Here is a 27,145-nt window from a genome sequence, read left to right as displayed (position 1 = left end):
ATATAGTGTTGAACACAAATTAAATGTTTAATAAACAAAAAGAATAATCCGTTGAATAATGAATAATGAAAGCTTGTTAAAAATGTAATCTTGAGTCATTTAAAAATTAGTTGCAGTTTTTAAGCGCAGTCAATGCAACGCTGAGCAAATATTTCTCATTTCGCCTTTCCGAAGAACATAAAAACACAAAGCACGAAGTTTTTGACAAAATACTCAACAAATCTCAACTTGGTTGCCAATATTGTTTAATTTTCACTGTTTGTTTAAATTTCTATTATAAGACTCACACATTTTTCGAAACAAAACTTACGAATCTAATTTGTATTGTCGAAGCGAAACTCCTGAACGAACTTAAAGAAAAAAAATCTCAGGCGAGATTCATAAAGCGTCTCCTGTGCCTTTTTGGAAAAACTTTTGGAAACATTTTTGGAGAAACTCCAGGAAACATCATTGGAGAAAAATTTTAAGCAACTCTAAGCGAAATATATGGAGAAACTCTTGGAGAAACTCAAATCATCCTGGACAAAATAAACCTGAAGAAACTCAATGGGAAAGTTGTGGCGATACTGCATGGAAATTATAGGAGCATTTCCTGGAAAAATGTTTAGGTGCCACTCTAACAGAAATTTCTTAAACTTAAACTTAAACTTTAGAATAAATTCCTCGAGCAACAAAAAGAGAATTTTCAGGAGTAACTACAAACAAGATTCCATGACCAACTGCATCAAGACATAAAAGATGCCTAGAACGCCTGAGGAAAATTTGAACAATAAATTTGAAGCAACTTATGTAGCAACTTTAGAAGATAATGTTTAAGAAACTTCCGGGAACAATTGTTAAAAATCTAATTTTTGAAGAAATTTAGTGATGAAGTATTTCATCAACTTTAGAAGAGACTTATGGAAAGAATTTACTAAAATCTTCAAGAAACTCCTGGAAAATTTTCGGAAAAATCCGGAAGCTATTCTAGGAGAAATTCTTGGAAACGATTAATGAGGAATTCCTGAAGTAACTTTAGAGCAGTTCCAAAGGCAAATCTAGAGAAGTTCTTAGAGGTGTTCCAAGAGAATTCTAGAAAAACTAAATTGATTGATTGATTTGTCTTTATTAGAGAGACTTTCAGCCCTTGGCTGGTTCGTCTCTAGAAAAACTAAAAGAAACTTCAAGAAATTTATCGAAAACCTTCTGGAGCAACTATACAAGGAATTTTAGGAGAAAATCCAGCAAACCTTTTTGGAGCGATTCAAAAGAAATTCTTGTAAAAGCTGCTTGACAAGTTCTTGAAGGGGCTTCAAGGCAATTCTAGGGGCAACTTCCAAATTGTTTGTTTGAACTTCAATTTGAAGTTCAAACGTTTTTCTCAACCAAACTTATGAATCTAAATTGAACTCCACGAAGGGGCAATAGATTATAAAGTTTGACCCTTACACAAGCTCTGAACAGTTCAGATTTTTAATAAATATGCTTTAGAGTTGTTCTTTTTGTTGTTTTTGTGCATCGATGTTTGATGCGGCCCCCAGGTCGATCCCGAATTGCAAATTTGGCCCGCGTTATCCTCCAGCCTGAGCACCACTGATCTAGAGCGACTGAAGCAACCGGATGTCGCCACCGCATACGCGCAGAATCTCGAGGCAGCGTTGCCGGACGAGGGTGTGCTCGATGTGGCCCCTCTAGAGGACTGCTGGAGTACAGTGAAAGCAGCCATCAACAACGCAGCCGAGAGCACAATCGGGTACGTAGAACGGAGTCGACGAAACGATTGGTTCGACGAGGAGTGCAGAGTGGTTCTGGAGGAGAAGGATGCAGCGCGGGCGGTAATGCTGCAGCATGGAACCCGACAGAATGTGGAGCGATACAGACAGAAGCGGAAGCAGCAGACCCGTCTCTTCCGGGAGAAAAAGCGTCGCCTGGAAGAAGCGGAGTGCGATGAAATGGAACTGCTGTGCCGTTCACAGGAAACACGCAAGTTCTACCAGAAGCTCAACGCATCCCGCAAAGGCTACGTGCCGCAAGCCGAAATATGCAGGGATAAGGAAGGGAGCCTCCTGACGGACAAACGTGAGGTGATCGAAAGGTGGAAGCAGCACTTCGACGAGCACCTGAATGGCGAAGAGAATGTAGGCATGGAGGACCAAGGCAGCGGAGGAAATAACTATGTTGGTGCAGCAGAGGACGGGAACGAACCAACCCCCACGCTGAGGGAAGTTAAGGATGCCATCCACCAGCTCAAAAACAACAAAGCGGCTGGTAAGGACGGTATCGCAGCAGAACTCATCAAGATGGGCCCGGAAAAGTTGGCCACCTGTCTGCACCAGTTAGTAGTCAAGATCTGGGAAACCGAACAGCTACCGGAGGAGTGGAAGGAAGGGATAATCTGTCCCATCCACAAGAAAGGCGACAAGTTAATGTGTGAGAACTTTCGAGCGATCACCGTTTTGAATGCCGCCTACAAAGTTCTATCCCAGATCATCTTCCGTCGTCTTTCACCTAAAGTAAATGAGTTCGTGGGAAGTTACCAAGCCGGTTTCATCGACGGCCGATCGACAACGGACCAGATCTTCACCGTACGGCAAATCCTCCAGAAATGCCGTGAATACCAGGTCCCAACGCACCACCTGTTCATCGACTTCAAGGCGGCATACGACAGTATCGACCGCACAGAGCTATGGAAAATTATGGACGAGAACAGCTTTCCCGGGAAGCTGACTAGACTGATAAGAGCAACGATGGACGGTGTGCAGAACAGCGTAAGGATTTCGGGTGAGCTATCCAGTTCATTTGAATCTCGACGGGGACTACGACAAGGTGATGGACTTTCCTGCCTACTATTCAACATCGCCCTGGAAGGTGTTATGCGACGAGCCGGGCTCAACAGCCGGGGTACGATCTTCACGAAATCCAGCCAATTTGTCTGTTTTGCGGATGACATGGATATTATTGCCAGAACATTTGGAACGGTGGCAGAACTGTACGCCCGCCTGAAACGTGAAGCAGCAAAGGTCGGACTGGTGGTGAATGCGGCTAAGACAAAGTACATGCTGGTAGGTGGGACTGAGCGAGACAGGACAAGCCTTGGCAGCAATGTTACGATAGACGGGGATACTTTCGAGGTGGTAGAAGAATTCGTCTACTTCGGTTCCTTGCTAACGGCTGACAATAACGTGAGCCGTGAAATACGAAGGCGCATCATCAGTGGAAGTCGTGCCTACTATGGGCTCCAGAAGAAACTGCGGTCAAAAAAGATTCACCCCCGCACCAAATGTACCATGTACAAGACGTTAATAAGACTGGTGGTTCTCTACGGACACGAGACATGGACGATGCTCGAGGAGGACCTGCAAGCACTCAGAGTTTTCGAGCGACGGGTGCTAAGGACGATCTTCGGCGGTGTGCAGGAGAACGGTGTGTGGCGGAGAAGAATGAACCACGAGCTCGCTGCACTTTACGGCGAACCCAGCATCCAGAAGGTGGCCAAAGCCGGAAGGATACGGTGGGCAGGGCATGTTGCAAGAATGCCGGAAAACAACCCTGCAAAGTTGGTGTTTGCTAACCATCCGGTTGGTACAAGAAGGCGTGGAGCGCAGAGAGCACGATGGGCGGACCAGGTGGAGCGTGATCTGGCGAGTGTTGGGCGTGACCGAGGATGGAGAGCTGCAGCTGCAAATCGAGTATTATGGCGGCAAATTGTTGATTCAGTATTATCATGAATTTGATGTGAACTAAATAAATGAAAAAAAAAATGAAAAATGTGACTTGGGCGATCATTTTATATTTTCTTATTGCATAACATATGATCTATGTATTACACTAACTCAAAAGAAATTTCGGATCAGCAATTCAACCACAATTTAACCAACCACTTTATTCGCGTACTCATACACAGTTGCTTATTACTAACACTTGAACACACAAGTGTAACAATAAATTACTAATTATAAATCGATATATTCCTGCTTAAAGTTACACTAAACCAGCTTTGATATACTTTGTTGGCATTTTGGGCTATTCTTTCACTTTAACTCTTCCTTCCTAATCTAAAACTACAGCACAAGAGTCTTCGGTTCCGTGGCATCCGAATTACTCCTCGAAGAATAACAATTACGTGCAGAACACACACAAAATCTCTACAAAAGATTCAGTCTACGAGAGGCGAGCGATCCAACCTTGGCCCCCAATGAACCTCTCAGTTCGCGTTCTGTTCCTTGTGCAGCGGCACTCCGTTCTCGTCGATCTCCAGCGATGGCACTAGCGGTGGTTTGAAACCTCCGTACTCGATCCGCAGGCTCTTGCCGTACGCGGGACTCCGGCGGAACTTGACGTCACTCTTGACGGCCCAGTGATCCTCCAGCAGCGGTGTTGGCCCAACGTAGTCGTCCTTGTAAACTCCGGGCAGAAGTTGAGCGGAGGACGTTTGGAAGTGATGCTGCGTCGGTGGCGGTGGTGGCGGAGGAAGTGGTAACGGAGCTGCTTGGTAGGAAAATTTGCCTACAAAGTGCGATTGATCGATTAGCGGGTAATGCTGATAAGGGTTGAAATGGTACGATGATTTACCGTTGAAGATCTCTCCGGTGAGTGGGACACCGTAGATGTGTTTGGATTTTTCAGGGAAGTGGTGTGGAAGGACGTTGATGTGACCCACGTCCACGTAGGACGGAGCCGGGATCGATGCTCCAAAGTGTAGATCGTTTTTGGGGTAGTGGTGGTTGTGGAAGTAGTAGTGTTTACCAGGGACTTCGACTACTGGGGGTTTCGGTAGTGGTGGAGCTTTTATGATAAAGTGTTCGGTGTAGTGCTTTTTCTTTCCTCCAAATAGCTTATGGAAGTCGAAAAGCTTTTCATGGTGAGTGGTTTTGATAATGGCGTGGGTTGGTTTGGGTTCATGAATGGTGACGGGGATGAGCTTTTCTACGGGGTACGGGATGGGAACACCAACAGGGACTTCTACGGGATAGTGAACAGGTACTTGAACAGGGACTTCAACGGGGACTTGAACGGGATAGGGAACCGGACGGTCAATGAATTTCTCCACGACCTTTTCAACGGCGACGGGCACGGGAACTTCAACGTGTTTCTCGACAACCGTTTCAACAGGACGATCAACGATCTTTTCAACCACTTTTTCTACCGGAACCTCAACCGGGTAAGGACGATTAACGAACTGAGTGACGGGGTAAGGCACTTGGACTTCTTTTGTGATGACTTTTTCCACCGGGATTGGTCGATCGACAATCTTTTCAACGATCTGCGTCACCGGATACGGGACTTGGACTTCCTTTGTGATAACCTTCTCGATAGTGACCGGTTTTTCGACAATTTTCTCCACAGTCACGGGAACAGGCACGTGATGTGGCACGGGACGATCAACGTAGTGGTGAACTGGGACCTGCTTTTCAACAGGGTATGGGACATGAACAGGAGTAGGAACTGGTTTCTCAACAATCTTCTCGACTGGGTAAGGAACAGGGATTTTCTTCTCGACGATCCGATCGACAGGTTGTGGGACTGGCTTCTCAATATAAACTGGTTGGTGTACGAGGCGTTCCACCGGTTTCTCAATATAAACATTCTGTTTGACGATCCGTTCGACAGGCTTTTCCACAATGATTGGTTGGTGCACAACAGTTGTTCTTGCACCGAATTCCGGTTGCTTTACCTGTTGAACTTGTTGAGGACCAACTACCAAGTTCTTAAGGTTGATACTCTTCTGAACTTCCACGACCGTTTTTGGCCCATTCTCATCAACACAGTCCTCGATGTTTTTACCAGAGTTGGAAAGGCGTAGTCCTGCTTGAATCGGTGCCAAATATTTCTGCGGCACAGGCTTTGGAGTTACAGTGGTTGGTTCTTCAGCTGTGTATCGTGCGGTAGCCGTAGGCAAGCTGGCCGTCGTTGTTCGGAAGCGAGTACTCAATCTAGAAGCCGTTGATACACGACCTTTGGTACTGAGGCTGATTGGTCGTATCGTCGTTACTTCATGTTTGATTTCCACTGGTACAGACTTTTCATCATCGTCACATGGCTCAGATGTGACTTGATTTGCTCTGTAGATGGTCTCCTTCAAAAACTGTCCTCTGTTGTGATCGTCAGATTCGCCGAGAATTTCAACATTGATCTGTTTCAGCAAATTGTCCACCTTGTTTCCCGATCGGTGGTTTCTCGAAGCCGTCTCAGCCATTTCGCCGACAACGATTGGGTTATCGAAGGACGGAACAGCCACGTTATCGTTGTATCGATTCTCCTTTTTCGAACTTGCACTTGTCTCGTTATCCGAGTCCGTGTCTTCTGACTTTTTCTCCACATCCACCGGTTTTTCCTCACCTTCTTCGGCGTTATTGATACTCACAACATCCTCGTTCGTTACCAGATTCTGCGTCGATGTGACCAGCTTCTGGATTCCTTCCTCGTTGATGTCTAGGTACGGCGATGGAGGTGGCGGTGCTGGAGTCGGCAAGAACTGCTGTTCAGCGGTGGCGTTCTCCTGGCGGATGGCGGCATCGATCGTGGGTTGGACAAGAGTCACCAGCTGTACCGGCACAGAGTTGGGATTATACATTATCTGACTAGACTGTTCGTTGGAGTATCTGCGGGAAAAGAAGAGAAGCGGCAATCGTTGATTAAATAAGTACAATTTGTTTTTACCGGAATTACTACATAAAGTTCATTAGCACCATGCCATCTAGTAACCCGATATTGTGGGACACCGATAGATAAGAATAATTTTGTTTTACATTTCCAGTGTACATGTTTTATCAATGATTAGCATAAGAAGCGAAAATTAATCTCTACCTTCAATATCTTGCCAAGAAATATTCTAGCAATGATATTATGCATAACTACTAACATGAAACCGTGATTTCTATTATTTAGTTTAAAACATGTTTTTTTCGTACTCTCGAGAAGTGAAGAGAATTGTCGGATAAATGAGACACGATCGATTACTTTTTATCCCAACTGGTAACAGATAATGACATAATCCCGATTTTTTTTTGATGGGGACAAAACAGAAGCTGAATTTGTTGCGTACTTTTCAACTCTTGAATAATGTATTATTATTGCCCCAAAATTGAAACTGTTTGATGGTAGGTATTTAACAGCGTTGCAGTGTTTACCGACTAGAGGTTTGTTCTCGAAAATCGCAATGCATGGCTCAAAAATCTCTGAACACGTGATGTACGATGTACGATATCCTATTCAGTTGAAGTTGGGACAAACCTATGTCACATTGGGTGGATTGTCGCAACAAATGCAGGTTGCGGCATTGTCATTATTGTTGCGCGATGGTTGAATTTTGATTCACTGCTCTCGAGCTATATATTTGGGGGTTTGATTGAACTACCGGTCATTAGCTTGGCCAGTGTTAATTGGCATCTTTATGTATGTGTATTAGGCCTGTCCACTTTTTCAAAAATGTTCTCAGGTTCTTAAGTTCACCCCCATAGTTTGATTGACATCATAAAAAGACTAACTTTCCCGAATTTTAATATTTTTTGCTCAATTCCTACAGCATTGATTTCGAATAAGCAAATCATCACAAAATATTAGACAACATGATGCCGATTTAAAATATACAACTAATTGCATATATTAGGGTGTATCATAACAAAATATATCAAAAATTCAACTTTTTAATGTTTTTCTGATTACAAATGTGATAATTGTAAATTTTTCCTTTAATTTTATCGGCATACGTTGTTGGGAGAACTTGTAGCAAACAAGAAAATATTTCAATTTGAGCTGAAAGAATTAATGTTTGACAAGTTTGAGCGTGGTTATGATTTTTTTGGAGTTCAAAAAATAGTCGAAAAACATAAAATTGATTTGATGCACATCTTAATATCAATGGATTTGGCTGAAATTTTAACCAGTTTCTTCTTTTAGGATGCCAATCACTATGGGGTGGACTTAAGAATCAGAGAACATTTTTGAAAAAGTGGACAGGCTTTATGTGTATGTTAAGGTGATCTAATTTTGTGGAATTCTGAAATTGTCAATGAAAGAAAAAAACTGTGTCAGAATGCAGGTCAATGTGGAAAACTGGCATGATTAAATGATGCGTTCACTCTCGTTGACAAAGGATCTAAAGGTGACGGTAGAATAATTCTCAGATGGGCATCACAAGAGAAAACTTGTTCAAACAAAAAATATGACTCATGCCTGCTTTTCTGACTATTATGCACGGTGCAAGAAATTTGAAGTATGAAAAATGTAGATCATAAATTTAAAAAATTAGGTACACCACACAGAAGTGGCTATAAAGCTGCACATGCTTGTGAAAAAATCCATCTGTTAATTTTATCTTATTAGAATACCTTAAAACTTTTCATATTACATGAGAATGTAAAACATGTAGGTCCCAATCGGGGCTTAAATTCAAATATTTCACAGTTTTAAAGCTTCTGGAATTATATAACAGATCAATTTGAAAATTGTAATTTTGTACTGTATGTAAATATGTGCTATACCTTGACTCAAAAGGACTAATTCCAGTTAATCAATGATTAAATTAATAAAATTTATGGATTCCCCGGAAATCTTCCAAACATTATTTCAAATTTACTCCTAATAACTTCTATAATTATGACAGTTTGATCAGAAATTCATCTGATAACTTATTTGAAAAATCTTTCACGCAGTTTATCTAGGAATTCCTGTATTAATGTCTTTCAGAATTTCGTTAAGGATTTATCCAGAAAATCTAGTAGGAATTCATTCACCATTTCCTTCAGAACAATTTTTGGCCAGGGTGCACCGCAAAGCCAAAATCTTGAAGAAATTTTCCAAATACCTTGCCAAAAATATGCAAAAGTTCTGAAAGTGAAGCTTCCAAGGGTCTGGTAGGGATTTTTGGCATAGATTTCTTTACAAATCTAGTTATGTTATTGGAAAAACAAAACTTCTCGGCAGCCAATTAATCGTCCCATAATAAATTAAAAAGTTTCCATAAATAATTCGAAAATTACCAATAAATAATTAGGGGTGGAAGCAATAATAAACTAGAAAAGTTCCATTAACAATTCAAAAAGCGCATAAATAAATCGAAACTTCCCATAAATAATTGATTTTCTAGCAATAAAAAATGCAAGAATTTCCACAAATAAATCAACAATTGCAATAAAAAACTATATTTTTTCCAACAAAAATTTTCGAACATACTACATTATAGAACTATGATAGAAAGACTGAAACTATTGTGCAATTTAACAGACAATCGCTTGCTGTCCGAACTCGCTAACGCTCGTCGGACTTAAAAAAGGGATAACATCTCTGTTCGCATTATACCGGGCAAATTCTTGGATCTGTGGATTGCCTAGAACCGAATCGACGCAGTTACGGCGCATCGGATTTCGGAAACATCGGCGGCCTTCTGCCGCCTCAGTTCCTCAATCCTCTATGCGGCTCCGCCGCATGGCTCAGCCGGTACTTTTACCTTGCTCATCAGATCCGATTTATTGCTAAATTTTCAATTGCTTTTTTGATGTTTTTCAATTGGGAATTTTTAAATTATTTATGGAAAAATCAGATTTATTTATGGAAAATTTTAACTGTTTTGGTGGAAAAAATGTAGTTATTTATTGCAATTATTGAATTATTCGTGGAAATTCCAACGTTTTTTATTGCTCGAAAATCAATTATTTATGGGAAATTTTGATTTATTTATGCACTTTTTGATTTGTTTATGGAAATTTTATATTTTATTATTGCTCCCACCCCTACTTCTTTATTGGCAATTTCTGATTTTGTTATGGAAAATGATCACTTTTTTATGAGTCGTTTATATTTTAGCCAAACTTCTCATACTGAGGCCAAGCAAAAGTATGTCGAGGTTTTAAGAACCTGCCAAAAACTTTTTAATGTGACAATAAGCCTGTTCTGGACCTCACATGACAATTTTCAGAGAAACATATTCCCAGCAAGAAAACAGTCGATGTCGAACAGCAGCGTCACTCGAACGAAATTCCATGTAGTACAAAATTCAAGGCAATGTAATAATCACATCTGTTTTTGAAAAACTATTTCAAAATTGAGTGCATGCACCCGAGAGTCGTTTTGAAAAATACGATAACTTTATTAAAAATTCGATATTGCACTTTGGACAACTCTGACCAGGTGCACCGCGTAGAGATTTATTTCCAGAAAGTGCACCGCGAACCAAAAGGTCTGAAAACAGTTCTTATTTGGATACCTCCAGCAATTTGTTGAGAAGCCCGAATTCTACAACAGTTTTTTTTTTTCAGAAATTCTCTCAGCAGTTTCTTTTTGAACTCCTAGGTAAATATTGAGAAAATTTTTCAAACATTCATCCATTAATTTAGTCAGGGTTTTATCCCGAGTTCCTCCAGGCCCCTTTCATTAGAATTGCATGCCAAAATACCCATAGGAGTTCATCCAATAATTGATCATCTTCAGCAGTATTTTAAAGGCTTACTGGATATTTTTTATTTCATTACTTCCAGTGCGATGGTTTGATGAGTAATACGCGTAACTATCACGCCGAGAACCTGCGATCAAATCCCACTGCCGACAATCTCACAAATATGTGAGTTCTGGATAAATATCTTCAGGGCCCATATAACCACAGCTACAAAGGCGCCGTCCACAAATTACGTAACGCTCTAGGGGGAGGGGGGGGGGCGTTGGTTTTCATACAAAAAAGCGTTATGGAGGGGGGAGAGGGGGTCTAAAAATGTTGATTTTGTCGTTACGTAATTAATGGATGCTGACAAAAACGTGAGACTTCAGCTTGACCCTACTGAGGGTGATGGGGTTTAATTCCCAGGCAGTTCAGGTACTTTCATGAAAGGAAATTTCCTTAACTTTTGAGTATCTTCGTACCTGCCACATGATAGACATGTGCAAAATGGACAGAGAAAGCTCTTAGTTAATATTTTCGGATGTGCTCATATAACATTAGCTGAAAAGCTGGCTTTGTCCCAGTAGTGGGGAATTACGCAAATAAGAAGAAGAAGCTTCAGGAATTTCTAAATTTAGGAATTCTCCTGTAAGTTCAGAAGTTTATTATGAATTCTTCATGCATGTTTAGAAATTGCTTCAGCAGTTCCTCTATTTATTTATTAAAGAATTTCCTTCTGACATTATTTCTTTTTTGAATTCATTAAGTAATTTCTTGAAACGATTTTTTTCTAGGAATTACTTATGACCCCAAGACAAATTCTTCCGAAACTCTTATTTTTCAGGAATTTTTGCGGAAAATACTTTTGCAATTTCTCACAAACTCCTGGCATTTCTCAGGTAAGTTTTTCAGAAACTTCTTTATCACTACAGCAGTTTCCTTCGACAATTCCATGGAGCCAAACTCTGAAAATTTCTTCAAAAATTCCTCCAGAAGTTCGTTAAGGAATTGTTTCCCAAATGTAAAACTAGATACATTTCCTTATTTGTGGTTTTTGATTTTTTTTTCTTAATCATTTCAAAATCGCCAAGGCATCATTTTTTTCTCTGATGGAGAACGTTTATCAGTTTAACATAAAACTTTTTTTAACGAAATTTCCAAATAAAAGGTTCCTGGAAAACTGATTATCGTCTTCCAGAAGGAAAAAAAAACAGGAGATAACTTGATTCTTCCTACAAATGTGAATGACTTTTGGATATTTGCTCCGTTATTCTTAAATCAAAAACCAAAACAAATGAGAAAACTTCTTCGGGTCTCCTCAGGGATTTTGTTTTTCATTGCTTCCTCCGAGAATTTTTCAGAGAGTTCTGGATGAATGCCTTGAGGAATTCCTCCTAAATTAAAAAATTATCCAGAAACTTGTTTTGAAAATTTGCTTAGGAATATATTTGGCATTTCATTGGGAACTTACCTTAGAAATTTCCCTGTGTTTTTATCTATCTTTTGATTCAGTGGAAAATTCAATACAAACATCTCTGACAATTACTTCAGAAATTTTTTCAATTATTTATAAGAACACATTTTTCTGAAGAATTGCTTACCTCAAGAGAGTTTCTTTAGAAATTTGTTCGGCAATTTTTTGAGAAATTTTGAGAAACTTCTGAAATTCCTCAGACAAGTATTTCAGGAACCCCTTGATAGTTTCAACGGGTATTCTTTTGAAAGTTTCTATAAGAATTCATTAAAAATCTTCAGCGATTGCTGTGGCTACTTTTTGTAGTTGTTTCTTCAAGAATAACTAAGTTCTTCAATCTACTACAAAATTGAACCTTTACTAAGCTCCTATGATTTTTCAAATTCTTAGAACTTCAACATGATACAAGAAATAATTTTCAAAGAGATTTTCTGATATCACATTCTGAGAGCTGCGCCACTGCTTGACAGATCCTTACAGTACAAAGTCTGCCGACTAAAACTGAATTAAACTAAAAATGGATTTTTAGATCTGTGCGCGGGAAAATTTTGATTGCGGCCCACTTTGGCATGCAGTTTCTGAATATGCAGTTTTCTTGATATTGGTAAAAAACGATTCTCTCGTGATTTTTTGAATGACCTCTAACAATGCCTTAAGCAATTTATGAAAGGTTTGCTCTAAAAGTTTTTTCGACAAGTTATTTAGAAACTATTCTGATAATTTCTGTAGATATTCTTTTTTTGGAAACTCATCCAACGGTCATTTCATGACTGTTTTCGGACAGCTCTCCGTCTCCAGGAATTACTTTGCAAGTACTCGTGCATTTTTTTTTCGAACTTCCTCCGGCAATTTATTCAGAAACATCTGCAAATTTTGATTGGCAAATTATTTTTCAAATATGTACATACATTTGTGGGGTTAATAATTGATAAAGAAATTCCACGGGCGATTCCTTCTGGAACATCTCAGAGGATTTCTTCAGATTTTTTAACAAATATTCCCAGTAGTTCCTTTAGGAGTTCGTCTGGATATTTGTTTAGAAATTTAATTTCATTAGTGAAATTTTTAGAAAATGTTTTGATTTCGAAAAGTTTAGGCTTGGATGTCTTTTGCTATATAAAACCTAATGATTTTATTCCTGCTGATCAACTTCAAGATTTCTACCGGAAATACCTCAGGCAATTCTTTTATGAAGTCCAAACATTTATTGGGAACTAAGAATCACCTTCAGGTACTCCTCTGACAATTTCTCATAGGCTTCATATGAAAATTTCTTCAAACTTTTTTGTATAAATTCGGACGGATTTTTTAAAATTCCTATAGGCATGTGATCTAAATTCCTTTGGTAACTTTCCAGGAATTGTTCAAGCAATAACTTTTGAGGTTTCTACGGCAATTATTCTAACACTCTCTTCGGAATTACCTCCAGAAACTTCTTGAGAAATTTTAATTATCCTGACAAATACTTCTTATCTGGATATTTCTATTGGAACATTGTCGGGTTTTCTTTTGACACTTCATTAACAAACACATATATATGATAAATTGCCAATTGTTGCAATGAAGGCTATTCATAACGTGGGGGTGGGGGTTGTTTTAAAAGACCATGATCACTACATTTTTTTTTGTATGAACAAACACGGTGTAGGTTGTTCGAAATATCCAGAAATATGGACAGCCCACCGTCTCTCGCCAATTGTTGAACACCTCATAAGAAAAGCATAAATTTCATGAAGACATTTTCCGTATTTGTTAAAGAAATCTGCAAAATATTGCCAAAGTAGTTTCTAAAGGAAAAACAGGAGGAATTCCCAAAAAACTTACCGGAGAAAACTGCGACAATTGGCAGCTTTTTCAGCATTTCCCTATATATTTTATTTGGTTTAAAATTCCTACAAAATTTTCCTCAGAGATTCCATGAATAATTTCGCTGGTCATATCTTCAAGAGTTTCTCTGGTAATTTTTCAGGAATTTTCCATTGAAATCCCCGTGCTATTTTTTTACGAAGCCATCAATATTTTTATGTGGGATCCGGCAGTTTTTTAACCCTAGTTGTGCATTATGATCCCTTAACGTGCACTAGCTCAGCGAGGTGAGTGTAAGCTAATGCGCAAAGAAGGTTAAAGTTTTTCCAGTAATTTATAAAGTAATTCCTCCGGAAAAAATGCCAAACTTCCTCTGTACATTTTTTTGAGAAATCTGCAAGATATTGCCGAAGAATTTGCTGAAGGATTTGCCGAATCATTTGTTATGGCTCTTATATAAACGGATAAACGGATTTATTATAAACGGATTTGTAAACTAATTGGCAGAAGAATCTCTGGATGATATTTCGAAATAGTTACCAACAGAACTCCCAAAGAAATTTAAATGACCAAATCCCGAAAATTATTCCAAAAAAATTCAATAATAAACTGCAAATGTATTGTTAACAAAGTACCGAAGGAATTTTTAAATAAACTGCCGGAGGATTTGCTACAGGTACTGCCGAACAAATTTATAATGGGATTTCAGAAGAAGAAAAAACATATATGCAAATAAAGTGATTTGAAATACGGAGCAGTTGTTAAAATATTTTTATAGGAAATACTAGAGAAAATTTTACGGAAATTGGCGGAGGTTTTCTTATAACAAATGTCTGGAAAATTCCTAAAGAAAACTTTATTTTTTAAGAAAATGTCCGAAGAAATGCCTAAGAGAAATGCTTTCGATAATTCTGAGGAAATATCTAAAATTGTTCTGGAAGTTTCCAGAAGAAATACTGAAAAAATGTGAATCCTAAGCAATATGTCGAAGAAACTCTATAAGAAATTAGCGAAGCACTACCTAAAGTACTGGAAAAACTTGTAATTAGAAGGCACTAAATGTTGCTAATTGACAAATTGAGAGATGAAATTTGTGAAAAAAATCGCGTTCTGGTGGGATTCGAACCCACGACTCCGTATTCGCTAGACCGGCGCTTTAACCAACTAAGCCACAGAACAGGTAATGGTTCTGCGGAATAGAAAGCCAAACTGACTCCGAAGCCGCACCGTGAACACTCCTATTTCACAAACTCATCTCTCTTTTCGGCTTAGATGCCAATCCACAACACACTCCTGTTTGTGCCCACTAACGACAAGTGCGAGCGAATTATTTATATGAAGCCGAGACTTGCTCTCGCACTCCGCATACCTAGCCACCAGGCAGTTTGTTTTGCTGGTGTCTAATTAGTATGCGTCGAGAGCTCGGCACGGTCGGACGCTCGGACGACCGAACTGCGCCATGTGACGCAAGCAAGAGTACAATGATACATATTGCCCATTTTACTGGCATATTAGCAGGTTTGCTGGTATGTCTGAAACATACTGGAAAAACTTGTAATTAGAAGGTACGAAATGTTGCTAATTGACAAATTGAGAGATGAAATTTGTGAAAAAAAATCGCGTTCTGGTGGGATTCGAACCCACGACTCCGTATTCGCTAGACCGGCGCTTTAACCAACTAAGCCACAGAACAGGTAATGGTTCTGCGGAATAGAAAGGCAAACTGACACAACTAGTTGAAGAACTTAGAGTAAAAATTTGAGAATATATGATGCATTTTTCGTAAAATCACAGCTAGTTAAAAATTTTTTGAAAAGTGAAAATTTTGCCTGTCCCGATCATTTTGCCTATCCCCTGTATATGCAAATTTTTGAAATAATTGAAAAAAATCATAAAAGAAATCCGGAGAACCTAAAGGAATTGTCAGAGGAACTAAGGAAATTGAAGGAGGATTTCTTTAAGAAAATGTTTATGGAATTTTATAGCTTAAAGAATACCTAGCGTTTCAAAGATTCCAGGAAAATATCTAGAAAAAATATGAAATAAGTTCCCGAAGGATTTTATAATGCATTTTTGTTTTCAAATAATGTTCAAGAAATTTACAAAAAAAAAGACAAGAGAGATCTCCGAAAAAAATACCGTAGAGTTTATAAACCAATAGCTTGAGAAATTCTTAAGTAACATGACGAAGTAATGCCATAAGGAATTCCTGAAAATTCCTGAAGTTATTGTTAGACACATTTATCATAAGAACTGCCGGAGTATTTTCTTAAGTATTTACCATAAGAAAGTCCAGAAAAAATGCCAGAAGACGTCCTCAAAGAATTTCCAGGGGAGAAACATCTATATCAGTTGCTGAAAAAAACCACTGAAAGCAATTCCTTATGAAATTGTTATAGAAATCTCTCAATAAACTGCAAGAGGGAACTATGAAAAAATCTACCGTGAAATTCCACAAATAAATTGCAGGATAAATTCCTAAATAACTTGCTGGTAGAATTCCTGCATAAATTTCTGGAAAAATATATCCTAAATAATTGTCAAAGGAATCTCTAATGCATTTTCCACAAGAATTCCTAAAAATATTTTCTAAAGAATTCTTTTATCTTTTTCCTTCATTATGGAAATCACAATTGCTTGAGATAATTTTCAGAGGAGTTCTTAAAAGAGTTTTCGGAGGAATCCTCCAAAAATCCTGGAATCCTGGAAAAAATTACAAATGAATCTACAGATACACTGTAGAAGAACAATGGTAAAAAAAAAACTGTAGGAACAAATAAATTGTCAAAAGAGTACTGCTGAACAAAAACTCTTCGGAACGACAACGATTTTAATTCGTCCCTACGTTTCGGCAAGGTTTACAACCATCATCTTTGCCGAAACATGGGGATTAATTGATACCGTTGAGACTCCGAAGAGTTTCAGGGCTGCGCATCGGAATAAGCTTCAAAATATGTATGTATAATATTCTCTTGTGATATAAAATATTACATTAGTTAGTTATTACTCTAATCGTAAACCACCTTACCCAACGAGAGGCTGATAAGCAATCGGTGCCGGAAGTTGCTGTTGCAGCTGCTGCTCCTGTTGCTCCTGCTGTGGCACACTCTGAACATTGTCCGAATAGTACACATAGTAATTGCTGTGTGGTCCCAACGCTATCGAGTGTTCATACTGAACGCCATTCCTCGAATGTGCCACCTCTGCCGTCGTTGGTGGTGCCGACTGTGCGTGAACCACGGTGAACACCTAAAAGGGTCAAAACAGATTTGAGAGCAATTTGGGTTCCGTCGAAAGTCAATTGCCGAACCACACCTACCTCATCCGGTGGAACGGTCGGCAGAAGAATCGTTCGGATTGGTTTCGCCGGCGGGTCGTTTGGAGACGGACTTTGGGCGGCCGTCGTCCCGAGCACGGACGACGTGACCAGTAAGAGTGCTACCGTCGTCAGCATCCTGGATCATCAAGGCTCGGAATCTGCCAAAGAAGATGCAAAACCGAATTGGTAATTATGGTCTGTTGCACTCTTGAGGGGGTAGAGAGGATGATCATGACGATAATATGCGCATGGGTGTTGCAATTGTGCAGGCCAATTTGGCGCGATAATCTCACGAGCACGACGACGCGGATGAAACAAGATGATGTGCAATTACTCCGTGAGCTCAGTTTGCGTCCGATGAAGGAGGATTACTTTTCGATTACGGCTGCGAAATTGATATCTGGTGTGCAAAAATGTTCACCCCAATTGAGGAGGGTCGTCGATCGGGTTGTTTTCGCCCATAATTTGAAGCACGTTGCTCCGCATGGGCGGACATGCGGTGCACAATATTTAAGCATCGACGACCGGTGAGCTACAACAGTGACCGGCAGAAAAAAAAAGATGATACACGTGTGGTAGTCATTAATAAGAGGAAAAAAGTCCGATGCCATAATGATGATAATTATGTGATGCTTAAATATGCATATTTTTACTTCATATCACTATGCCGTTATTTATCTGATTCGTGGTTGTTCAGTAGTTCCATTCAATTTTATTCAGCATGATGCTTTTCCACTGTTGAGTGTCTTTTTTATTACTTCTGTGAACATTAATTTGAGTTTTTGTTTTCTTTTCTATCATAGTAGTTATTGAAGAATCTCTACATTTATTTTTTGAACACACAACTTTTATTCACATTTTTTTTCCTTTAGGACACAAAGCTATAATTAATACTAATCATGTACTATGATACTATGCACATCTACTTCCCCGATGTACCACTGATAAAGGGATATCAGACGTATTCAGTTAACAAACTTTACTTACGTGATTGGTCTACAAATGATTTGATTTCCTGTCTCGATATCTGGTTATATTTCGAACTATTCACTTCATTCTTTTTGTTCTAACCATCATGATCCTGTTACCTGCAGGGCTAGGATACCAATAATCTTAAATCTCTCTACTTACTTACATTTATGGATTTCTTACAGACAAACACTTTTACCTGCAATGACGGTTTCATTGCATCCTTTTCGATGTTGGTTTCATCACGTGATATATGAAAAGCCCAAAAACAGACACACCGAATGATTATCACCTTGAGTGGTTTCAGAAAAGTGCTTGCTTTTCATTCAGACGTACAGCTCATTGAGAGTATTATACCTGGCATCTTTTCTCCGTTTCACTTGTTCGCTCTCAATGACGAATCCTGTCATAAACGGTTCCTGCAGTAGATACTTTATCCTTTAAAGACATTAGTATTTTTTCACTACCACAGACGAACAGATGTCACGTCTAGGACACATTTCGTGTTCAGTGTCATACAGGTGATCTGTTCCTGTTTATATTTTTTTTTTATCTGAATTATTATGGGACATCCGCTCAATTTCTGAAGATCGTATGGTGCAATTCATTGAAACACGGTAAGATCTTTTTATAAGAGCAACCGAAAGAACCGAACCAGATCACGGATGTAAGTTATTAGCAATAATCGATTATTGCAGTTACGCCCCTTTGATACTGAATTTTGGCACAGCACTGTGCCACAAAATATGAGAAATCTAGTACTAAATGACTTAGTGATCCTTAAAGTCACCACTCTCTAGGAAGCGTGGTTGATGGAAATAATACCCGGTGTATATCCTGCAAAAATCAGAGTACAAATACAGATATGTAACTCTGCGATGGAACGGTAAAAGTTGTTGAACATTTGTCTGGAAATATTAAGGTGTATGATGACAGTTTGTCCCAGTTTTCATGAAAAATCGGTTCAGTACTTTTAACAGACAAGCCTGGTGGTGTAGCGGCTACCGCTGATGACTCGTACGCAGAATGTCCTGGGTTCAATCCTTGGCCCGTCTCTACTTTGTATCTTTCTATCTACTTTCTTTATTTTTTTTCTCTACATATACAGATCATAGCCATGACTAGAACAGAAGCGGGTTCAAAAGCCATCAGCAGCCGTTCCTTTCAGCTTTCACAGCATTGTATCAATCTATCATATAACGCCTACAAATTATGCAACCAAGCGAGTTTTACCACTTCTTCTCCAGAGAGTAATTAACACACAACCTATCACCTAAATATATCTCCAATCCATGGATCGCATCACCGACCAAAGGCGACTCCCAGATCTCACATCCTACCCTACTAACAAATTCTCCATCCGTGCTGGTTGTGGGGACGTAGAGTGCTCTCGGTATCTACAAGCAACAGCCATCATTCTCTAGCATTCCTTTCCCTTCTAAACTGACTGTAAAGACTTGTCCGGCGCCGGTATTGATCGAAAACGTATGAGCTGCCTAAATTGCACTTTGAGAATTAGTGGAGTGTCCGAGCCCCTTATTCAGTTGGGTCTCAGTGAAATTTTTACCAGTTCAGATCAATCACGGAGGAGTAACCATTGACATGTACAGTCAGTCTTACTGGTTTGAAAACAGTAAGTAGGGGGCTAGGTAGGGGGTCTTGTACCATTTGGGCAGGTGTACCTATATTGGGCACTTGCCGCTATAACTAAGTCAATTTCAAACCGATTGATATGAAATTTTGTCCAGAGTTAGGCACGTACAGTATCTAACTCTGAACAAAAATTCAAATCAATCGGTTTGAAATTGACTTAGTTATAGCGACAAGTGCTCAAAATAGGTACACCTGCCCAAATGGTACAAAACCCTATTGTAGTGAAAGAGTATTGGTGAAAATTCCCATGTTTGATGCGTGCTCATTATTAATATTTTAATGTCTCTTTCAATTTGCGTAATTTTTACAGCAGTTTGTTGAATATGTGTACACTAAACTTGTTTTTTATTCTTAACCATCTAATCTTATTCACAGCTCTTTTGTCCACTTACAGTTTGTATAGCGCCTACATTTATTCTATTCTAATTCTACTATTATCGAACTGGTAGCCTATACGCTGCTTCCACTTTATATTCTGTCCATGGTAGAATGATGAGCACAAGAATGATGATGTGTGGCTGCTGTTCCTTTTCCAGTCCGATTGAGGGTCCATTATTAGTTGCCATTTCGCCGATATCCCATTATCCGGGTCCGTTAGAGCTATGAGAGCTCAGAAAAGGGTCAAGTGCCAGCCGCTCTTGGGGGGGAGAGCAACTGACGAAGTGCCGGGGCTGGGATCGAACCCATGATCATTCGCTTATGAAGCAAATGTGTGACCACTTGCGCCACGGGCCCCGGCTAAAACTTGTTTAATGCAGGTTATTTTTATGCACTTCAAATTTAAGCACTTTTATGCAATTGAGTATTGTAATTTTAATTTTATATAATTCATTTTGATATCATAATAGCCATTTTTTCCGAACTGGTTCATTCTCTCTCTCTCTTCTTGGCGTAACGTCCTCATTGGGACAAAGCCTGCTTCTCAGCTTAGTGTTCTATGAGCACTTCCACAGTTATTAACTGAGAGCTTCCTCTGCCAATGACCATTTTGCATGCGTATATCGTGTGGCAGGCACGAAGATACTCTATGCCCAAGGAAGTCAAGGAAATTTCCTTCACGAAAAGATGCTGGACCGACCGGGAATCGAACCCGTCACCCTCAGCATGGTCATGCTGAATACCCGTGCGTTTACCGCCTCGGCTATATGGGCCCTCACTGAAGAATGGTTCATTATGCAACTGAAATGAGTTGCATAATGAAAAAAAGTTGCATAATGTTCATAATGCAACTCATTTGAGTTGCATTATGAACATTATGCAACACAAATGGGTTGTATTATGAAAAAAAACATTGCATAAAGTTTTGTATGGAACTCGTTGCAAAACTCGATTTTTCAGCACTCTTCGTATTTATCCAACTCGGCAAGCCTCGTTGGATAAATGTACAACTCGTGCTGAAAAAATCAACTTTTTGCAACTCGTCACATAAATAACTATTTAAGGTCCTGCATAAAAAGCGAGAGAGAGTCAATCAGAATCAATATTGTGCATAAGAAAATGTAATAATGACGGTTCCTATGGCAACGATGGCCAGGGGGCGTTTATGGGGAAAAGTAAAGAAAGGTTGCAGGGATAATTCAAAGGGTCCCTGAGTATCTCAAGGGATTGCCTGGAGATGTCTGGGGCGTTGCGTTCCAGGGGGTCTCAGGGATTCCAGAGTATACCAGGGAGTCCCAAAGGGTTTCACGAGGGCTTCAGTGGTTCTAGGGGGTGCTTCAGGAGGTCTCAGAGACGTTCCAGTGGGTCTCTGGGGCGTTTCAGGGTGCTTCAGAGGGTCTCATGGGGCACCCAGATTTCTCAGATGCTTTTCAGTGGGTTACAGTGGGTTTCTGCAGGTCTTTGGGGCGCTTCAGGGGTTCTCAAAAACGTTTCGGGGGTTCCATGGTATTTCAAGTGGCCTAAAGGAATCTAAGGAGTGCTCCAGAGGGTCCCAGAGACGTTTAAGATTGTTTCAGAGGCTCCCATTGGGTACCAATATGTCTCAGGGGAGTTTAAGAGAGTTCCTGGAAGATTCTTCGGGTCTCTGAGATGCTTCAAGGAGCCTCAGGTGCGTTTTGGGAGGTTCCTAGAACTTCAAGGGACCCATTAGAGGGTGAAAAGGTGCTTCAGAAGGTCTCAGGTGCATTCCAGGGAGTCTTAGAGGCGTTTCAGGAGGTCTCAGTTGCGTTTAAGGGTGACCCTGGACATTTCACGGGAGTTCCTCAATGATGTTTCAATAAATCTCAGGAGATTTCAAGGGAACTCAGGGTCTCAAGGGCGTTTCAGAGGATTTCGGAAAAGTTCTAGGTGGTACAAGGAGGCCCTAGGGGCGTTTCAGGGGGCCCAAGAAGTTTCATGAGGTCTTAGCAGAGATGTAAAGATGATTTTCTGTATAATTTGTTCAAAAATCTGTATCCCACACAAAATTCTGATGAAAAATCTGTACACTTGATTCATTTTTTTTTTGCACAAGTCTGGCTTTTGCTATAACTCAATCAATTTTCAACCGATTCGAATCCGAATTTTCAACCGAACCGATCTATATATATGACATTCCTGGGTCTCAAAGGCATTCCATGGAGTCTAAGGGTGTACTACGTGGTCTGAGGGGCGTTTCACGGTATCTCAGTGGGTTGCAGGGGATCTCACGGGGTTGTTCAGGGCATTTCAGGAGCGTTTCCAGGGGCACACTTTGTCCAGTGGGAGTTGTTATGAAAAATGAATGTACCTCAATTATTTCTTCCACCATAATCGTATTTATTACCACTAGAATCAGAATACGCGCAGTTTAGAATATTCCATTTTGGGACTTCATTCATACATCAGATGAAGTTGATCGTTAAATTTCATTTTTTCACATTTGTATGGAAAATATGAAACAAATGAAAATTAAAGAAAAAGACCTAAAGTTAGTACAGGGTGCGTGCGATATTTTTGCACTAAATCATATCGTAATCATAAAACACGTTTTAAAAATAATTCGACAATAGATCTATACTAAATGATTTTTTCGCGAACAGTTGTGATTATTTCAATGATTTAGGAAGAAAAAAGTGGTTCTAATATCGATAACCTTTTTTGAACGATCCTGAGAACCGCTGCAAGTCCGTTTTAGTGTTGTTCTCTATATTTTGGTCAACAATTGTGTTATTTTAGGTGAAACCAGAATATTTTTTTGTACGAGGAGCTCCAATGGTATCATCGTTATGTGTGCCGTTCAAAAAATATCCCATAAATTTGAAAAAGAGGTTTCTAGAAGACGAAAATGCGAACAACTTGAGTTTAAATATATGAAGCAGCTGCATACTATCTGCATTTTCTCAGCTGTCAAGAACGCTATGAAGCTGATTTTTTCAGTGTAGTTGAGGGATTCTATAGGCTTGTTACCTACAAAAAACAACATCGCTGGAATGGAAGATAGCGGAGAAATAACTGGAAGAAGTCGGAAATTCTTATTTGAGCAATGGTATTCTACTAGGGCTGCTCAAACATTCATGAGAAAATTTAAAACTAAAATATCCTAAGTATGACCACCTCAATTTGCTGTTTTAGACTCCCATAAGCTACAGCACAAATTTGAGTTGAATTTATAAGGTCTTAGGTATCGCTCGACTAGTCTGAAGTTTATATGGTAAAACTGATACAAATATGTGCAGGAATGGCATAGTTTTAGTTTTCTGCCACTAGATGGCAATGGAAGCGTTCAGTAATCCTTATTTTTAGTATAAGTATAGGGAATTCTATGCGGAACATCTTTGTTGAAGACCGCTAAGTGACCGATGCTTGCTAAAAAACCCTAATTAATCCACCTAGCGGTGATGGTGCCTTTCTCGTGCTTTAAAATATCCTTTCAACAAAACTCGAGCGACATGTTGATGACATTGACATAAATACAAAATGAAAACTGCTTGCTAAATCTACTCAATATGGATACATTTTATATTAGGGGCTGTCCATTAATTACGTAAGGGTTTTTGGGGGGAGGGGGGTTTGAGAAATCTTACGCGCCATACAAAAATTATTGGGTTCTCATACAAAAAATCTTACAAGGGGGGGGAGGGGTGTCAGAAAATCGCAAAAAATCCCTTACGTAATTAATGGACAGCCCCTTAGCATAACATCCAATATTCAGAAAATATAAGACAACGATCCAAAACTCAAACCAAACCATTTTAGATTTTCCGGTCATCATTTTATGACTCCGGATATCTACCCCAACTAAACTAACCGCCATCTTGAACATTGAGACACCATCTTGGATGTTCTGGTATTCATTTTTGGATTCTGCACCTAAAATTACATAAAATAGTCGCCGTATTGAATTTTGGCATGTCGTTTATGATTTTCTGATTACCAGTTTTGGACGAAGACCGGCATTCTTCCCTATTCAAACTATAGTCATATTGCAGACCTTGTGAAACAGCGCACAGCTTGGGTTTTCTGATTACAAAATTTGAATTCTGGACATATTTTCATACAAAATATGCCCATAATGCAAGAATTAAAAATCCTATAAAATAGGCACTAACTTGAATACTGGGCCATTATCTTGGACTTTGGACCGCTATTTTGGATACTCTGGTGGACTCCAAACAAATTTCCCATACCAAATACACTTATTTTACATAGTTTTAGAGCTCAAAATTCCTTAAAACAGCCACCATCTTCTGTTGACGCGATCAAATTCTTATTTTTCCATTCAACGTTGACCCATCCTGCTATAAATTTACACCTTAGGAATCCGAAATGGTACGATTTGATGAGATCGCTTTAGTTTTGTCTATATTTTGTTCTCATATATGAGAACTTAGACCTATTCGTCACTGTTGTTCATACCTAATGTTTATCAGGCCATTAAACAAAGCCACGATTTAATTTTTCACATGAACGTTGGTTCTACTACACAACAGCTAGTCTCTAATGTGATCTAAGGCTATTTTCTTGCTAACCGTTCATTAGATTATCAAAAAATCTGCGATCTGATGTGTCGTATGTATGGGTTTGGTTCATTTTTATACTTGGTAATTTCCGGTGGGATAGCCGGATATGATTCCATGAGTCATGGACCATGATACTACCGGTTGTCCCAATTATGGTCTGAGAATATTTTATTGCTATTTATTCACCTTTACCTAATCATCGCGATTTGATATATCGCATGAATGGGTTTGCTTCACTTTTACTTCTAACCACTTTCGAAGTCACAGCTGAACCCGCAACACTACCGGGAATCTAATGTGGTCTGACCCTATTTTTCCATCAGGTTGTCGATAAGTCGTGATCAGTCTTCGTTCTACTGCTCGTGTTGTGTGTAGGTAAGAGATAACGATAGCGCACGAATGTAACAAAGCCGACTGACACCCGACTGCGGCAACGAAATGAAGGTAGTAAAAAGTGTCGAATGTTTACAAGACTGGTCGTGATTTGATGTACCGCATCCATGGGTTTGGTTAAATTTTACATTTTACTACCCGGATCTGATTCCGGGTAACTACCGGCTGAACCAAATAAGGTCTGACATAATTGTCTTGATAACTGCCCATCGGTTAACCAAAAACGCTGAAAATTGAAGGTGTCACATGCAGAATTTGACAATTTCGACGGGACTCTCTGAACCAATTCCGGACCACTACCAGTGACGTAAGGCTATTTTCTAGCTTACTGTTCATCAGGTTATCGCAAAAACCACGATTTGATGTGTCACATGTCTGGATTTGGTTCACTTTTACATTTGGCCTCTTCCGGCCACTCAAAACCGATTCCGAAACACTTGCTGATCGTTCATTAGGTAATCTAAAAAAGCCGCTATTTGAAGTGACGCATGTACGGGTATGTTTCTCTCTCAGATTTAACCACTTCGGCGGGAACCCCGGAACGGGTTCCGGAACACTACTGGTTCAGATATGATCTGAGATGATTTTCCTGCTCATTATCCTTCAGGTCATCGAAAATGCCGTGGTTTGATGTGCCGCATACATGGGTTTGGTTCAATTGTATATTTGGCCACTTCCAGCGGGACGCCTAGAACCGGTTTCGGAACACTACCGGTTCAGATATGATCTGAGACTATTTTTCTGCTTACCGCTCATCAGGTTATCGAAAATGCCGTAGTTTGATGTGTCGCATGCATGGGTTTGGTTCACTTGTATATTTGGCCACTTCCAGCGGGACGACTAGAACCGGTTCCGGAACACTACCGGTTCAGATATGGTCTGAGATGATTTTTCTGTTCATTGTCCATCAGGTCATCTAAAATACCGTGGTTTGATGTGTCGCTTAAATGGGTTTGGTACAATTGTATATTTGGCCACTTACAGCGGGACGCCCAGAACTGGTTCGGGAACACTACCGGTTCAGATAAGGTCTGAGACTATTTTCCTGCTTACCGCTCATCAGGTCATCGAAAATTCCGTGGTTTGATGTGTCTCATGCATGGGTTTGGTTCACTTTGATATTTGCCACTTCCGGCGGGACACCCGGAACCGGTTCCGGAACACTACCGGTTCAGATATGGTCTTAGACTATTTTTCTGCTTACCGCTCATCAGGTTATTGAAAATGCCGTGGTTTGATGTGTCGCATGCATAGGTTTGATGCATTTTTATATCTGGCCCCTTCCTGGGGTACCGTTCCGGAACACCTAAATGGCCATATCTCCGGAACGGCTGAACCGATCCGAACCATTTTCAATAGGAAACAATGGGACCAGATTCCGCGTCGAATGAACCATCGGTCATTGAAATCGGATGAGGTTTACTGCCAAAAAGTGATGTGAGTTTTTTTGTACACACACATACACACACACATACACACACACACACACATACACACACACAGACATCACCTCAATTCGTCGAGCTGAGTCGATTGGTATATAAGACTTGACCCCTCCGGAGGCTCTATCAAATTTTCGTTTTTGGAGTGAACATATAGCCTTTCGGTACACCTTGGTGTACGAGAAAGGCAAAAAGTTGTACCCTAGACTTAATGTACTGAAAAAACAACCAGTTTTATTGATGCTATTCGATAATGTGTTAAAATCACCACGTCAAAATTATTTAAATTATAATTTTTGAAGCATATCTGTATCATTACGTCTCGTGTATCGTTATCGGGCTTTTACATATTACATTTTACTGATTTCGTCTTATTTACACAACAAATAGTAGAACCCGAAATGTTATTGGGCGCCTAGTGTAAAACATAGGATCTGAAAATATTTTCTCATACCACCACGTTTTTGATTATGAATGGTTTTATATTTTTCACAGTTCACTAGAAATATGGTGTATTTGATGATGTGGGCTTTATATTTTTATTGCAACCCTTTGATGAAATATTCCTGTTTGAAGGTTAGTGCAAAATTACCGCACGCACCCTGTATAATAAATCGTACAGATTCTGTTACTAGAGGTCCTCACTTACGCGAGAATAAAATATAAGGTACGGCACGGGGCTTTTCATAACAACCACTTTTACACATAGCGCGGGAGTCTAAGGAGGCCTCCTGGTAGTCTTCCTCTTCTTTTTCTTCTTTATGGCTCGATGTTCGCATTGGAACTTGACCTGCCTCTCTTCAACTTAGTGTTCGTAGA

At 39.6% G+C, this 27,145-nt stretch overlaps 1 protein-coding gene across 2 annotated transcripts in view; it reads right to left on the bottom strand.

Annotated features, from left to right (window-relative positions):
• Window positions 1-3,862: 3,862 nt before the first annotated feature.
• The window catches only part of LOC109414912 (titin-like), an 82,335-nt gene continuing 59,052 nt past the window's right edge, over window positions 3,863-27,145 (bottom strand). The window contains exons 2-5 of one of the 2 annotated variants that reach the window (XM_062855354.1): window positions 16,951-17,108; window positions 16,660-16,880; window positions 4,552-6,581; window positions 3,863-4,485 (exon numbers count right to left, since the gene is read on the bottom strand). In XM_062855354.1, coding sequence (XP_062711338.1) covers window positions 4,184-4,485; window positions 4,552-6,581; window positions 16,660-16,880; window positions 16,951-17,085 — 2,688 coding nt within the window. In that variant the 5' untranslated portion in view covers window positions 17,086-17,108 and the 3' untranslated portion in view covers window positions 3,863-4,183. Of the gene's footprint in view, window positions 6,582-16,659; window positions 16,881-16,950; window positions 17,109-27,145 lie in introns of both variants that reach the window. The other variant, XM_062855353.1, reaches the window with a different exon arrangement.

This window comes from Aedes albopictus, chromosome 3 (assembly GCF_035046485.1).
Source record: "Aedes albopictus strain Foshan chromosome 3, AalbF5, whole genome shotgun sequence".
Taxonomy (NCBI): domain Eukaryota; kingdom Metazoa; phylum Arthropoda; class Insecta; order Diptera; family Culicidae; genus Aedes; species Aedes albopictus.
The sequence above is the reverse complement of the archived record's forward strand: the minus strand, read 5'-3'. Positions and strand labels throughout refer to the sequence as shown.